At 44.4% G+C, this 14860-nt stretch overlaps 1 protein-coding gene across 4 annotated transcripts in view; it reads right to left on the minus strand.

Moving 5' to 3' along the window:
• Positions 1-4175: 4175 nt before the first annotated feature.
• Positions 4176-14860, minus strand: part of LOC147621944 (uncharacterized) — a 47675-nt gene continuing 36990 nt past the window's right edge. For all 4 annotated transcript variants that reach the window (XM_086822958.1, XM_086822957.1, XM_086822960.1 and 1 more), the window contains exons 5-18: positions 8727-8812; positions 8419-8534; positions 8246-8326; positions 7949-8050; positions 7720-7825; positions 7488-7600; positions 7101-7259; positions 6866-6919; positions 6578-6680; positions 6250-6321; positions 5482-6143; positions 5174-5286; positions 4829-5069; positions 4176-4601 (exon numbers count right to left, since the gene is read on the minus strand). In XM_086822958.1, coding sequence (XP_086679084.1) covers positions 4497-4601; positions 4829-5069; positions 5174-5286; positions 5482-6143; positions 6250-6321; positions 6578-6680; positions 6866-6919; positions 7101-7259; positions 7488-7600; positions 7720-7825; positions 7949-8050; positions 8246-8326; positions 8419-8534; positions 8727-8812 — 2113 coding nt within the window. In that variant the 3' untranslated portion in view covers positions 4176-4496. The remainder of the gene's footprint in view (positions 4602-4828; positions 5070-5173; positions 5287-5481; positions 6144-6249; positions 6322-6577; positions 6681-6865; positions 6920-7100; positions 7260-7487; positions 7601-7719; positions 7826-7948; positions 8051-8245; positions 8327-8418; positions 8535-8726; positions 8813-14860) is intronic.

The raw sequence follows: 14860 nt of genomic DNA on the forward strand, positions 1-14860 counted from the left end.
TGAACCCCAGCTCACTCTCTCACCACCCACACTTTGATGGGCGGTCTAAAGTCGGTTGAGCTCCTCGTAGCTGCTATGAGCTATGTAACAAAAGGAGGAACCAATTTAAAGGCCTGTCAACAATCAGGGACTCATGATCAAATGATCATGAATAGAAGATGCATTTGCTCATATGCTCGTATCACAGCAAGACCTCATAAACATTGGATAATGGAGAGGGGTGTGTGTGTGTGTGTGTGTGTGTGTGTGTGTGTGTGTGTGTGTGTGTGTATAGAGGTGGAGCCCTTTTATACACTGCCTTTCTCCATTTCACTCTTACTCCATGCTACATGCCAAAAATAGATTCAGTTTAATTTCTACATAGACACACACAAAGATGTGCCACTGCCATACGCTTGATTGATTGATTGAGAGAGAGAGAGAGAGAGAGAGAGAGAGAGAGAGAGAGAGAGAGAGAGAGAGAGAGAGAGAGAGAGAGAGAGAGAACCACAATTGTTAACATTACTGTGGGCATGTCGATTACACCTTTTTGGCTACATCTTTTTATACTTGGGATGGCAATGCACTTCATGTAACAATTTTGGGATATCATCAAGCTTACGAGTTGTGTAAGCTACCAGTTGATACGGAATTACCAAACTTGTGATGTGTGTAATGTCAATAGCCCAAAAAAATAGCTCATTTTAGTTTTTGAGCCCCTAGACATTACTTGGGAGATGTTCCTAGGTGTGACATATAGCCAAAAAAAAAGAGAAGAATTGGTCAGAAAAACCAATTTCTTGAAATAATTAACCTAGGCAAATACCCCTTTCATGTGCATGCATTTTCTAGAATGCATGGATAGAAAGTGCATTTAACAATGCAAAATCCCACTCTCTAAGGTAGATTCAGCTATACGGAAAGGAGCCATACTGCCCTAGCAATCAAAGAATTGAGCTAAACCTCATCACATGACAAAAGAAGAGCCAAATTAAGAGGCTTCCTAGGAAAGAGGCCAATCAAAGAGGCCAATCATCAAAAAGGCCAAATTAAGAGCCTTCCTAGGAAAGAGGCCAATCATCAAAAAGACTCTTCTAGTTGATGATGGAAGAAAGTACCCCTCTCTCCTTATGTTTATACCCACTCATTATATTCCTACCTTTGTGTAAAACTATAGGCTTTAAGCTAACATTGTAGCCTATGAGGTACGTGTGATAGACCACTCTAGAAAATGACTGAAGAGTGTAGGTCCAGTGTATGTATGATCGTAGTAGCTCATCACTTGAGGGGGAGTGTTGAAATCATAAGTGATGTAGAGAAAGGAGGAGTGATATGTCACCCTCAAACATTTGTAGGAGTTCCGTAAGTCATAGATTGTGGTTCAAAGGGTTAAAGGAATCCCAAATGATGAAGAATAGTGGAATGGATAGCCCATGTGGAGGCCAAAAGTAGGTGCCTAGAAGAAGTGGAAAATATGCCAATTACTTCAAGGGAGATGGTGCTCAAATATAGAAAATATTAGGGGATGCTTAACCAAGCTTATGGGCTATGTCTAGTGGCAAATGGAGTTCTTTTTAGTCATTGGTATAAATCTCTTTCTTACTTTCTAGCATGCTAAGATATTGATTCTAATCCATTTTTACACACCCTAATCAGCTCTAGATGGAAATCTCAAGTTTGACCACCAAGATCATAAGAGCACAGTAATATATGCGTTAAAATTTTTTAATGGGAATATAGAGTAAGAAAGAAATTGTTCTATCTTGAGATAATATTGCAAATCCATCGACAGCTACTCTCAACTAGCATAATATCCGCCCACTTAGTCTAGAAGCTCCTCTTGAGATAACCCCCAAATGCCCTCGATCGATGATCAAGAAGTTCATAGGGGCAACAATCCTCTCCACCTCCTAACACCACTAACCCATCTAATCTTTTAGTACATAATCTCCTCTTGAGAAAACCCCAAAGGCCCTTGAATAAACAAGATCTATCATCAGGAATGTCATAAATGGTGGGTACCCAAGAGCCTACTCAAAGTGTATGGGTATTAGTATAAAGAAAATGGTAACCTATGGATACCCAACAGAGTTATTGAAGTTGTACCCATCACTAAGAGAAGAAATAGGACACCAACATGTCAATGATTTGGCCTCAACCAAAGACGTGGTGGGTAAAGGAGGAACGCTAGAGGCATAGGGTACTACGAAGTGCTAGTGGATCAAGGAGGAAGTGCTACATGCATAGGGTTATTTACGAAGTGCTAGTGTATCTAGGAGGAAGTGCTTCAGGCACAAGGTTATTACATGCTAGTAGGGTGGGTCAAGGAGAAAGTGCTGCAAGCATAAGGTTATTACAAAGGCAACACGCTACTATGGCCCTCTAAGGCCTTGGTTTGCAATCCTCTAACACCGTCCAAAAGGAAACCCCATGGGTAATGCTAACACATGGTAGACACACCAAACCATTTCTTAGGGCACAAGGGTATTTTGAGGAAATTAACCAATTATGAGGGCACACTTGTATTTTGACGGCAACAACCAATTATGGGTACCCAAGTTAGCCACCTCAACCCCCTCTACCTCTCAAACTGCTAGCTCCCACAAAGCAATAAAAGAGGCCAAAAACTCCCTTTAGACCACCACCACCACCACCAAAACCTTTTCCAAAGGCAAAGAGAAGCTTGAAAACACCCATGTTTAGATTCAAGTCTTTTTGTGTAGGATTGTGGGCTTTTTTCCCTTACCTAAAAGTTGGTTTAGCCCAATTTTTTGTAATTTTTATATTTATTGGGCTTGAAGGGGGATGAATAATGATTCTAATTTTAATTAATGATTGTTTCTAGTAATAAAGAGAGACTACTGGAGGCTATAGTAGTAGATCTATGTAGAATTGGAGCACATAGACTTGGGAGTGTTGGTAGAGGCTGGTTCGAACAATAATGTCTGAAATTTTTTCTTTGTGGTCTTATGATTCTTTCTTTTTGGGCTTATGTGACTTCTTCCACTTCCAATTGTGTGTTATAAGAAGTGGTGTTGGTTAGTCAACAAAAAACCAATAATGAATATTGTTATGCCTTGAGTCCTCTAGCTAAAGAGTTGCTACATAATTTGGAGTAGCAAGGCATACAACTGCACTATGAAATTACAAAGGTAAGACATGAAAAAACATTACGATCTACTCATCTTAGTGTTGTAACTAATTAAGCATTTTTTGATGTTTTTTTATAGTTTAGCATGCTTCTACTCTACCAATTGTTCAATGCATGAACAAATTATGAAAAAAAATATGAAATGTATGAATGAAAATTAAAAAATTCACTCTAATTCGACCTAATGGAGCTTAATGTTCGTGTTTTTGGAGTGTATTACGCTCCTAATCACCATTGCTAAGCTGATTCACAATATGAAATGCATGAACCAAAATTGACAATTTTACTCTAATTCGATCTAAAGGAGCTTAATGCTCGTGTTTTCGGAATGGATTTCACTCCTAATTACAATTGCTAAGTAATTCTTGGATCAAAGAAATAAAATCTAATCTGCTTGGGCTCCAATTTTATGCAAATCACCAAAAAAACAAGATTTTACCCTATCACTAGATGAACATAGATTGCTCTAATGTAAAAGAAAATTCAAATAAAAATCACACAAACATGACTCCAAAATTATATGTTTTTTGGAGTGTGACCTCCTAATCAACATCAAGCAATACTGGGTGATCCCAATAACTTGGAATGAATGAAAAAACCGTACTAAGCCCTAAGCCAATCATCGCCAGCAGCGCCAAATATGTTCAAGTCAAGAGCTTACCTTAGCCTTGCCAAAGTTGGGTCTTGCCTTCGAGCTGCAAATGCAACTTCCCATTGATTGCAAACCAATTTTTGTTTGTCTTAAATATTCAAGGATTTAGTGACGCTTTCTAAAAAAGGAAAACTTTCCTACATAGAAGGCATGCAAGTGGTGAATTTTACACTCATTTTATTTGTTCCAAGCAACTATATATTATTGGAAGACAAAAACACCAAAGTAGTCTCTTAAACGGTACCAAGAGGTGCAAGACAGTAAGGTTTCATATGCTACATTTTACACTTCTAGCATGAGTGTGACTTATCGGAGAGGCCCTGCTGGTGGGTACATATCAGCCAGAATAAGGCCAAGTAACAACTCCTACATGCAAAGACCAAGTAACAAGAATAACGGCAACAAAAAAGACTTGAATTATCAGCAAAGCTATCAAAAATATACTACAGATATAGTGTGTGTTTTGCACAACTCTCCAAAGTGGAATGCCCACCATGATAAGAATTTGGAAGAAGGTGCTTTACCCTATAGTCCCTAACCAGCAGACCAACTGCTTTTCACAAGTATATAAAGATAGAGGATGTTAACAAACCCCATTCACACGAGCAGCTCCACAATGCAATGTGCAACTCAAACAATATCTCAACCTGAAGGAACCTTCAAGGGCAATAGAGAGTGGGCAGTATGTCTGTCATGATGTTTGCCTTGCTCAGATCAAGAGCTTAATGCTGAGGAAGGCTCTACCTGTACAAGAGCATTGATCTTTTCTTGTTGTGACAAGTCTGAGACCATTGATGGTTGCTGTAACAAGCTCTCCATCTGTCCATATAAAAAAACTGATCAGTACCTTCATAAAGTTGAAATACATCCAGCCTTACGAATTGATAGAATAATTGCACTTATTCAACAACAGACAGAAAAACACTGCAAGTTTTGCAAAGAAGATGTGAGGCATTCTAGTAAGTACTCTTGATAATGCTTATTAAGAAAGATCATGAGTAGAACCACTCAAATCATTGAGAAAAAGTGACCACAACCCACAGTACCTTTTGGATGAGATCTTGTTGTTGCCGTGATACTTGCTGCTCCTGTAGCACTAATGCTTCAAGCGAAGACATCTGCTGCTCCAGCTCCTGCACAGCCTCAACTACTATCTGCACTTTGACCTGCTCAAGGTGCATAGACTTGTATTTTTCCAAAAGCATGTTCTCCTGGCTTTCATTCACAACAGGATCCTTGGAAGCCTCAATCTTACCAGGTGAAACACCTTGTTCTTCAAGCCAAGGCCTGCAGAAACATCTATCTTTAGTAGGAGCGTAACAATCTCACTTGCACCAACGCAACTGGAAAGTTTTTGTATATTGCAAGAAAAAGTTGGAAGACTTTCTTACTTTATCACTAAGAAGAAGGAAAGAAATGCTGATCCACTAATGCCACTCGAAGACATCAACAGCTTGCCAAGTTCATACGAAGCCTGAGCTGAGCTACTTAATCCTGACAGAACCTGTGAATGACATTCAACACACCATGATTCATAGACGAGCACATGCACATACTCCCGCAAATTGCAATCAGCTGCATGTGCACATATTCACCTAGCCATGCAAGCACATGAAAGACCCACCTAGACATGCAAACGCAAGAATGACAAACTTTGAACATAGAAGAACCAAAGACTAGACTAAGGGGATACTCATACCAGCCATCCTGTGGCCAAGATAAAAGCACTCCTTGCAGCTGCAGGCAACGTTGCTCCAATTGATGAGCTCAGATCAGCATCAGTCCTCTTGGAGCTACTTGGCTTCTGACTCTTCTCCTGCTCTCCAACTGATGGATCGACTTTTGAAGCAGGTCGCGACCTTGCTGCAAAATCTACTTTTCGGTCAACGACATTATCTGGTCTCACATTTAGCACACTGTGGACTGCATGGCTTAATTTCTTCGTCACTGCTGAAGTGGAGGGTAGAATGTGTGAAGAAGATGGCAATGCAAGGTCCACATGCGGGTGCCCACCATCACCAGCCAAATGTTTGCGTCCTATCCTTACCACATTCTGTAAAACACTGTTCTGCTTGTCTAATGTTGCCGTGACAGAGACTGGGACAGAAACCGATGGCAAAGTGGCCACCTTTGCCCTCTTGTCCTTTAGCTGTTGTCTTGATAGGCCAGATATATTACGACTTGTACTTACTACATTCTGGGCAGCAGTTCTCAGCTTCTGAGCCACAACCTCAAAATCTGGTAGAACTTGTAGCACAGGATCTGGTAGCTCCTCTGGAAATAACTTGGGCATAACAAAAGATCCATTGATATACCGATGCTGTAGTGCCACGGAAGCAGACGGGCGGCTATTCCCCAGACCTGCAAGGTTGGCAACTGGATCAAAAACCGGTATAAATTTCTTCAATATCTCTTGCTAAGAGTGCACACACTTCCAGCATCTTGTAGCGTTATACAGCTAACCTACTTGGCCATATGAGATGATCCCTGTCATGCCGAGGCTGCAATAAGGCTGTTGCAAGTTCCCAACCTGCACCATCTGGTTTGCGAAGAGACTAGATAAGTCAACAAGGCAGAAAGCTCATTCAAGAACAATCATGTATAGTAGCTTTTAGGATGCATAGTAGTAAGTTGTTTGGGAACAATTACGGTGAGAATCTCTCCCAGAGAACACATCTTAGCTATTGAGTATTACTGTTAAGACTCTTATTATCTTCTTTGTCCTATCTTACTTAAAGATTCCATCTCTAACGTAAACGTAAATGATAAGGAAACAAAGAAATCTCAAATCTTACTGTCTGCATCCAAAAATGTGAATTCCTCCTTGCTATAGTGACAGTTAGCACGCCATGTGTTTAGGTTATACCCATTGCGCTTGAGTTCGGCATTGAAAGCTTGCTATTAATGCAAAATCAGGCATAAATCAGTTGTACTGAATGGCCTTTCACAAAGGCCATTCAGTACAAATCAGTTGTACTGAATGGCCTTTCACAAAGGCTCTGTATCCTAGTATAAATTTACACGCGACAAAATGCAAATCTGAATCGAGAATGGTGATCGCAGACTCAGAGTTTGTATCATACCAGTCCGGTGTCATGCCGTAAAGGCTTCATACTTAGCTGCATCAATATGAGCCCCTGCAAAAAGAACCAAGTATCCTAGCAAGGAATCATATGCAGAGTAGAGTCTGATTAAAAATAAAATTGCTGTTAACTTACAGAGGAATAAAGATCAAATCGGTATTCAAATGCCAAAATAATGGAGAAACAGGAGAACACAGTGGACCCAGTCTGGAGTATTCAAATGGTGTAAACTCACAGCAGAATAAAGATCAAATCGGTCTGGAGTATTCAAATGCCAAAACACTGGAGAAACAAGGGAACACAGTGGATCCGGTGGTAAGTGGGGAGTGCTCGTTGGCATGACATAATGCTCCGGTGCAGCATATGTAGGATCAATCATGGTTTCATTCGGAACCTATCAACACATTTAAACATGACAGATAAGTAAACACATCATCACAACAATATCTCTAGGACTGGTTACAAAACTCACCTGCCATTCAGCATGGCTGCCAATGGATGTAATCATACCTGTCCAAGTCCCTGCCCATCTTCCCATGGACGGATAAGGTTTTGTAACCAGCCTAACCATCTAACCATATCAAAATCCTCTAAAACCCATTTCCTTTAGAGATTCACTCACATAATTGTAGCCCGAGCGAAGGTCCACACAAGCACCAAAATCGATGAACTTGAACTTGCCACTATCTTGGTCCAATATGAGATTCAGAGGTTTAACATCCCGGTGCACAACTCCTACATGTTGGATCTGTGGGCAATGATCAGTTCAGGTGGACCCAGAAAAGTAGCTTCTTAAGTGAAAAATCTATTTAATTCAGGTATTTACAAGAAAATCAACACTAGAGTATCTTCACCACTTCTATGAAGATCTTGCAGGTTACTCAATATCTGCTTGAAAACCATCCGTATCACGGCTGCATTCCATCTGAAGACTTCCTCTTTTGAAGAGGCTGGCATGTTCTGCAGACACCAATAATGTTGACAGATGTCAAAAAACTGGCTAGATGTGAACCAAGGTAAAGGGCCACTCTGTCACCAACATGCAGAAATTGAAAACAAGCTTCAGTACGCCAAGACACTTACTTTACCAAGGACCATGACACCTATGTTTTCTGGGAAATTTCTCTGCTTGAGATAATAGTCAAGACTGCGGTCGCCTTGAAAATTCCAAACCAGCCACATGCCCTGTAGGCAGCATTTATGAAGCTATACTATGAGTGGATTTCTAACAGACAGGGTGGATTTAAAATTTGCTTTCGTAAGCGTGCTCTAACCATCTCCTAAAGACTGAAGACTTCACCCATACATGAACCTCAGTAGCCTGATGATGGGTTCCATACCTGGAAGAACTACACTGGACAAAAAGGAAAAAGGATTTACCTCAGAAAGCTTCCCATGTGCATGGGATGACTTGACTTTCATAGTACCCAAGAACTCAGCACAAGCTAAAGGTGCCGTCCTCTGTTAAAATCGAAGTACCACTCGAAAGAATTGTTCCATATAATCATAAGCATCAAAATGCTTCATGAAAACGAGGCATTAGGGAATATTACTTGTAAACGATAGTTCATATGAATCTCCGAGTCATGAACTTCTCTCGCTCCTTTGACTTGTGTCTTGGCTTTCTTAAGCACGACGTGTAACTGTTCTGACTTTGCTCCCTTTCTACCTGCTCGGTAATAAAAGCTCAAGGAATTATTGCTACCCAGCTAGGCATAATCCTAGGTATCTTCCTAAATAGGCTGGATATAGAACACATCCAAATGCGGTGGGCAAGATTGCCTGCCCATACCTTATGAAAGGCCTGGATGAGTGTATCCAGAATTATATACATTGAAAATTTAACGATACCATTCCTTACCTCGCCCAAAGAAACCTTCATACACTACACCAAAGGATCCTTCACCAAGTTGCCTACCAATCTCAACGTCATCTGGGGAAAAAGATCTGCCATACATGCATTCTTTTAATTAGCATAATAATCAGTATCGCAATACATGTTTAATAGGACTTTTATTCAAATGCAGGTATACGGCAATTCCAAAGTTCAGTATGGATCAATATGCCACGTCATCATGCCCAATCTTGAGAGGCGTTTCAAGAACATTTTATACATGAATGAAATGATTGAATCACATTTTTTATACAAACAGAAATACGGAGGGAGAGGGAGGACAAGCCAAAAAAAGCCCCTGGCGCCTTCAAAAATGAGAAAACAAATGCAAAAAACCTGCAAATGACTTTGACATGCACAATCAGAACGGCCATGGCATGAAACCTGAAATCCCATTGAGCATAGGCAAGTAAAACCATGATTTACAAACCACTGCAGAGTTTCACACAAAATAGACAAATAGTTAATGACAGTAGGCAACAAACAAACCAGAACTCAAAATTCCAGAATAGGAAACCCTAAACCCTATGAAAACCAAATTGTATAAACTGTGACGCATTTTTTATAAAAAGAAGAGGGGGGGGAGGGGCATCTTCTCATTGAATGAAACATTTCATTCGCGTTTCATTTCATTTCAAATGCAATGAGATGCATCTCAATGCAACACTGGTATGATTCATGCACTTACGCATTAGCTATAGTAAGTATTATATGCTACAGTTGAAAGGTTAATAGCTATAGATGTGTGAATAATTAGCTTTCAATCTGCATGAGTTTCAATGTAACGTGGGCCTATTCTTAGAGTTGATAGAGCATGGACACCAACTTGGCATGCAAATGCCATACAACTCCTAGATTGGTTTGTCTCCTTGTTGATCTGATTTCATGTGCATTTACCCAGTTTGAAGTCTGCTCATTCCGCGTGCGCGGGCACACATGCAACTCTCTCTCTCTCTCATATTACACCCCCATTATGGTACTGGTTGGAGCTAGACAGATCGGCATTGCATTCTTGTATACCCTACGCATATAGGTTGCATACTGAGCCTCTAGCAGTAGTGCTCCATCCATCACACCCCCACTAGCTTAGTACTTTCATAGTTTATTTCATGTTCATTTTGTCCTTTTTTTTCTGGACATCCAGAAGACATTGATAGTTGTACATTGATTTGTCTCACAGGTCGAGTTCGGCCTCTAGTAGACGTTAATACAGCTTTCTTTCTTTCTTTCTTTCTTTCTTTCTCTCTCTCTCTCTCTCTCCATAGGTCATTTTGGCCTTTTGAAGACCTTAATACAACTTTCTTTCTTGCTCCATGCCCCGCTTCAGCCATCCTCTTCAACACTACCAATGTCACCACCCAGGGCCCTATTAAAGCTGCATAACAGTTGGGGTAAGGACCATGAAGACCTTCATGCAAAACACTTCGCAATGTACATAACATCCTAGCCCACATTCTCGCATAACTTTTTAATAGAGCCTTGTATGAAGGTTTCCCCCCTTCTTGAACCACCAACACTGTGAGGACCTCTTAGTCTATTAGTATCTCAGGAGACATGATTAGAGACAATATACTACAGAAAGTAAAGAAACTTAGAGCGGAAAGCTGCGTTGTTTGCATTGAAACCATAGTACACACGAGTGTATTCCCATACATTTATTTATCCTAGCCCTTTAGCACATTTACCACTACCAAATGTTCATGAGTTCTACCAAAACCCCCATGTAGTGATAATGTGGTTCTTATTATTCCGGATTTGCATAGACCTTTTGTGGTTGAGTATGATGCATGTGGAGATTGTTTGGGGGCTATTTTGAACCAAGAGGGACATGCAATGGCTTTTGAAAGCCGCCTGCGGAATTGTATTTGCAGGTTTATGAGAAAGAGTTGTTAGCCGTTATTCATGCCCTTCAAACATGGAAGCTGTAACACGTGGAAGCTCTGGGAGTCTTCTTTCAGCCCTAAACACTACTAGAAACATGCTGATGCAAAACGCAGACATGAAGAGAGAGTAGAGAGAGAGAGAGATATGCTGGAAATTCAGTATATTCATATAGTACAAAAAGGTACTCCTAATCTACATCCATAGGCTGCCTTCATAAAAGGTGGGAAAACACCCAAAATCTGTTCTAATGCTAGACCCAGTCCCTAGAGGAATGAATGATTACAATGATGAGCATGTGCTCCTTTTATAGCCCTTTGGACTCCTTGGAGTGCTGGCCGACCAGCAGTTGGCTAGCCGACTGGTTATATACGTCATAAAAGCTGCGCCATCTGGACATAATCCCTTATAATAAACCGCCTTGTCCTCTGGTTCAGCCAGCGTTATCCTCTGATGCGGCCAACAGTCCCCACTTGCAGCTGACAGCTTTCTCTTCATGTCCTCCATGCCTTGTCCCCACTTGCAGCTGACAGCTTTCTCTTCATGTCCTCCATGCCTCTGCTGCACTCTGTGCTCCATAATCCTGGTTCTATCTGGTTCTTATACTCTTTTCCTGGCTGCCTCTTCTGGTCTGAGAATGTCCATGGCATTTTCATGCACATGACATCCCCCTCTGCTAAACTTGATGACTGATTCCAACTTTTTCCTTGGATGACTGTCATCATCCCACTCTATTCCCGGAGTCCCTCTGTCATCCATCCAACTCTGGCAACCCTTTTTTCTGAAAACCCGGCCCGGTCTCCAAAACCACTCTAACTATGAATAATATTCATGCATCTGTTCCCTCCAGTCCCCAAATCCATTCTTGCCCTGACTCTGAACACTGTCTTGGTCTTCATTCCTGAGAAATGAGTCTCGCACTCTCACATCACCCCTTGGAGGATAATCCTCCCTTGGGACCGTTGCCCGAGAACCTATCTGGCTCACAGGACTGCCATCCCCTCTGGCTTTGTGGAACACCACCAACAAACCTCCTGGGAGCTCTTCCCGATTCTGTGTTCCTTGCCTTGGGCTTCGTATCCGTGTACTTTCCTATACCTTGGACCTGTACACCATCGTATGGGACTGATTCAGTGTTTAGCTTTGCTGAGCCTGATGCTCTGATACCAATGTAACATGCGGAAGCTCTGGGAGTCTTCTTTCAGCCCTAAACACTATTGGAAACATGCTGATGCAAAACGCAGACATGAAGAGAGAGTAGAGAGAGAGAGATATGCTGGAAATTCAGTATATTCATATAGTACAAAAAGGTACTCCTAATCTACAGCCATAGGCTGCCTTCATAAAAGGTGGGAAAACACCCAAAATCTCTCCTAATGCTGGACCCATTCCCTAGAGGAATGAATGATTACAATGATGAGCATGTGCCTCCTTTTATAGCCCCTTGGACTCCCTGGAGTGCTGGCCGACCAGTCGTTATATACATCATAAAAGCTACATCTTCAGCCGCCTTGTCCTCTGGTCCAGCCGACGTCATCCTTTGATGCAGCCGCCAGTCCCCACTTGCAGCTGACAGCTTCCTCTTCATGTCCTCCATGCCTTGCTCCAAGTCCACACTGGCCTCTACTGCACTCTGTGCTCCATAATCCTGGTTCTATCTGGTTCTTATACTCTTTTCCTGGCTGCCTCTTCTGGATGAGCTTCTGAGAATGTCCATGGCATTTTCATGCACATGACAGAAGCTTTTTTTTTTTTTTTGGAAAAACGATCCTTCTATTAGTTAATGAGAAAGCGCCATAAGGCTACAAAGCTCACCTCACAAGGAGGGATAAAAACACACAGTGAACACCTGAGCTCCACCCCCGTGGTGGCTGGCCGCTCTCTGGGGGGGGCTACCTAGTAGTACATGTGGGAGGTGAGAAGAGCCAAACTGGAGGCCTATAGTGCCAAGTGACATCCTCGCCCCTCGCGATGAGGAAAGGGCCAGGCTGCCAAGTGCGGAGGAAAGCCTTGCGGCGACCTCTCATGCGATCCGAGTCGCCCTGTGAAGTTTCCCCCAGTGTCCTCTCAAGGTGTGAATGATGTCCACCCAGAGGGCCTGTATGACCTCCGCCGGTGGAGTCGCCTGGCGGTCAATGGCCTCCCTGCATCGGGCTCTCCATATGTGCCAAGCTGTCATGCTGCTGATCATCTCCCATGCTGTCATGCTGCTGATCATCTCCCATCTGTGCCCGTCCCCCTCCTGGGAGACTGCCGAAGAGAAGTCTGGCGTCGGAACCACCGCCATCGCCCTGTCAGAGACCTGGATGGTCGCACTGCCAGGGACGTCCTCATATCCAAGGGCCGGGCCGCTGTCCGTGGCCCAAGCCACCGCACCCCACGTCACCATCATCTCACCTGGCGAGCCTGCAAAAACCATCCTGACGGCGCGCTGCCAGACCTGCTGTGCCTGTGGGCAATCCCATAAGCAATGCCGCTGCGACTCCTCTGCATGGCCGCACGGAGGGCAGGACGCTCGGTGTCTGCCAAAAGCTAGCCAGGCCCCCACAGCCAGTCCTCTATGCGCTGTAAGCCAGAGAAAAAGCGTCACCTTCCGGGGCCGGAAGTTGGCCCAAAGGCGCTGCCAGAAGTCCCTAAGAAAGGCAGGGGAGAGCCCCTGTCGACGCCAATGCTCGGCCGCCGCCGGGGTGCCCGCTATCCTGTGCCTCTGAATCCGCCGCCCCAGCCTCGCTGTGTACTGAAAAAAGGGGATGCCTGGGCTGGTAGGGGCCGAGTAGGGATCTCGCCAAAACCACTCACCTGGATCCCACTGAAGGCGAATAAGAGGCCTGCTGTCCCAACCCATAATCTCCAAGAACAGTCCTCCCCTATCGAGGCCGGTGAGGGGTCTACATGCCACTGTCTCTGATGAAAGCCGACCACCCGCACCCTCTGAAAAATACAACCCTGGAGCTCATCCAAATCTAGTCGTGTCCTCTGAAGCTGGCCACCCTCTCCCACTTCGAAAGTGAGTGGGGCGACTCTCTCTGCTGTGCCGCAGACCGCTAGAAGGATCTCATGCCGAGTAAAAACGCCCATCCACTGTGGAGGTGGAGGGTCCTGTACTAGGGTCCGCCACTCCCGGGGGATGGCCGCCTCAATGTCCTGTCTCATCAACTCTCTGCCCCTCATCCCGCTGAGTCTCCTCTCCTGAGCCTCTAGAGGCAACTGCTGAAAACATATCCAATCGTCTAGGGACTGGGCTGGGCCGGAGCTCAACGGGCCCCACGACACGTGAGACCGCGATCCAACCATATGACCACTGGGAAGTCGGATCAAGGGGTTCCAGATCAATGGCTGCCTCAGGCGCTCCTCATCGGTGCCCGGGGGAGTCTGGAAGAGTGACGGCCTCAGATGCGCCCAGGCCCTCAGAAGGCTAGCTGCAAAACGCTCCTCCAAGCCAAGGCCCACTCCTCTGGATCGCTGCTCTGAAAAGTTCCACCTGATGCTGGGGGTCGAGGGGCCGCTAAGAGAAGGAGTGCGGCTGAGAATCCTGGAAACAAGAAACTCCTTCCACGGCTCAGCGCCTGGTAAGAGGCCACGAACCACCAACTTGCCAAGCAAAGCTCGGCTTTGGCAAATAGGATCAACAATGCCCAGGCTGCCTCTCTCCCTCGGCTGAGTGATCACAGCCCATGCCACCTTGGCCCTGGCGGGCCGCCCGTCGCCACCGGACCAAAGAAAGTTCCTGATGAGCCTCTGCACCTAGCCAATGCATGCCCGAGAGAAGGCCCAGCAAGAAGTGATGTACCACATGGTAGCAAGCAGAACCTGATTGGCCACAACCACTCGGCCAGCAAGAGATAAACGAGCGGTACTCCAATACAAAAGCTTCTTCCGAATGCTCAGAAGAAGGGGGGCTATCTGCTGCTCCGGAGATATGTCAATGCCCACATAGCATCCCAAATAGCGCACTGTAGTGTCGGGGGGCAGCCACTGAAAACCATCAACTGGCCTCCAAGTCGGGGGGGGCACAGAACTGACCCACAACCCACACGACTTGTGCCAGTTGATCAAAGCGCCCGAAGCGTTGCAAAACCTGTCCATGGCTGAGGCGAAGCGGCGGAGGTTCTCCTCTCCTCCCTGAAGATAGACAGCAGTGTCATCCGCAAACTCCGAGTCTAGGAGCTCCTCCGAGGTGCGGATGGGGAGCTGGAGGCCCCGCAAACCTGTATCCTGTG

This window comes from Cibotium barometz, chromosome 29 (assembly GCF_041138505.1).
Source record: "Cibotium barometz isolate CiBa-2024 chromosome 29, ASM4113850v1, whole genome shotgun sequence".
In the NCBI taxonomy this organism is placed as follows: Eukaryota; Viridiplantae; Streptophyta; class Polypodiopsida; order Cyatheales; family Cibotiaceae; genus Cibotium; species Cibotium barometz.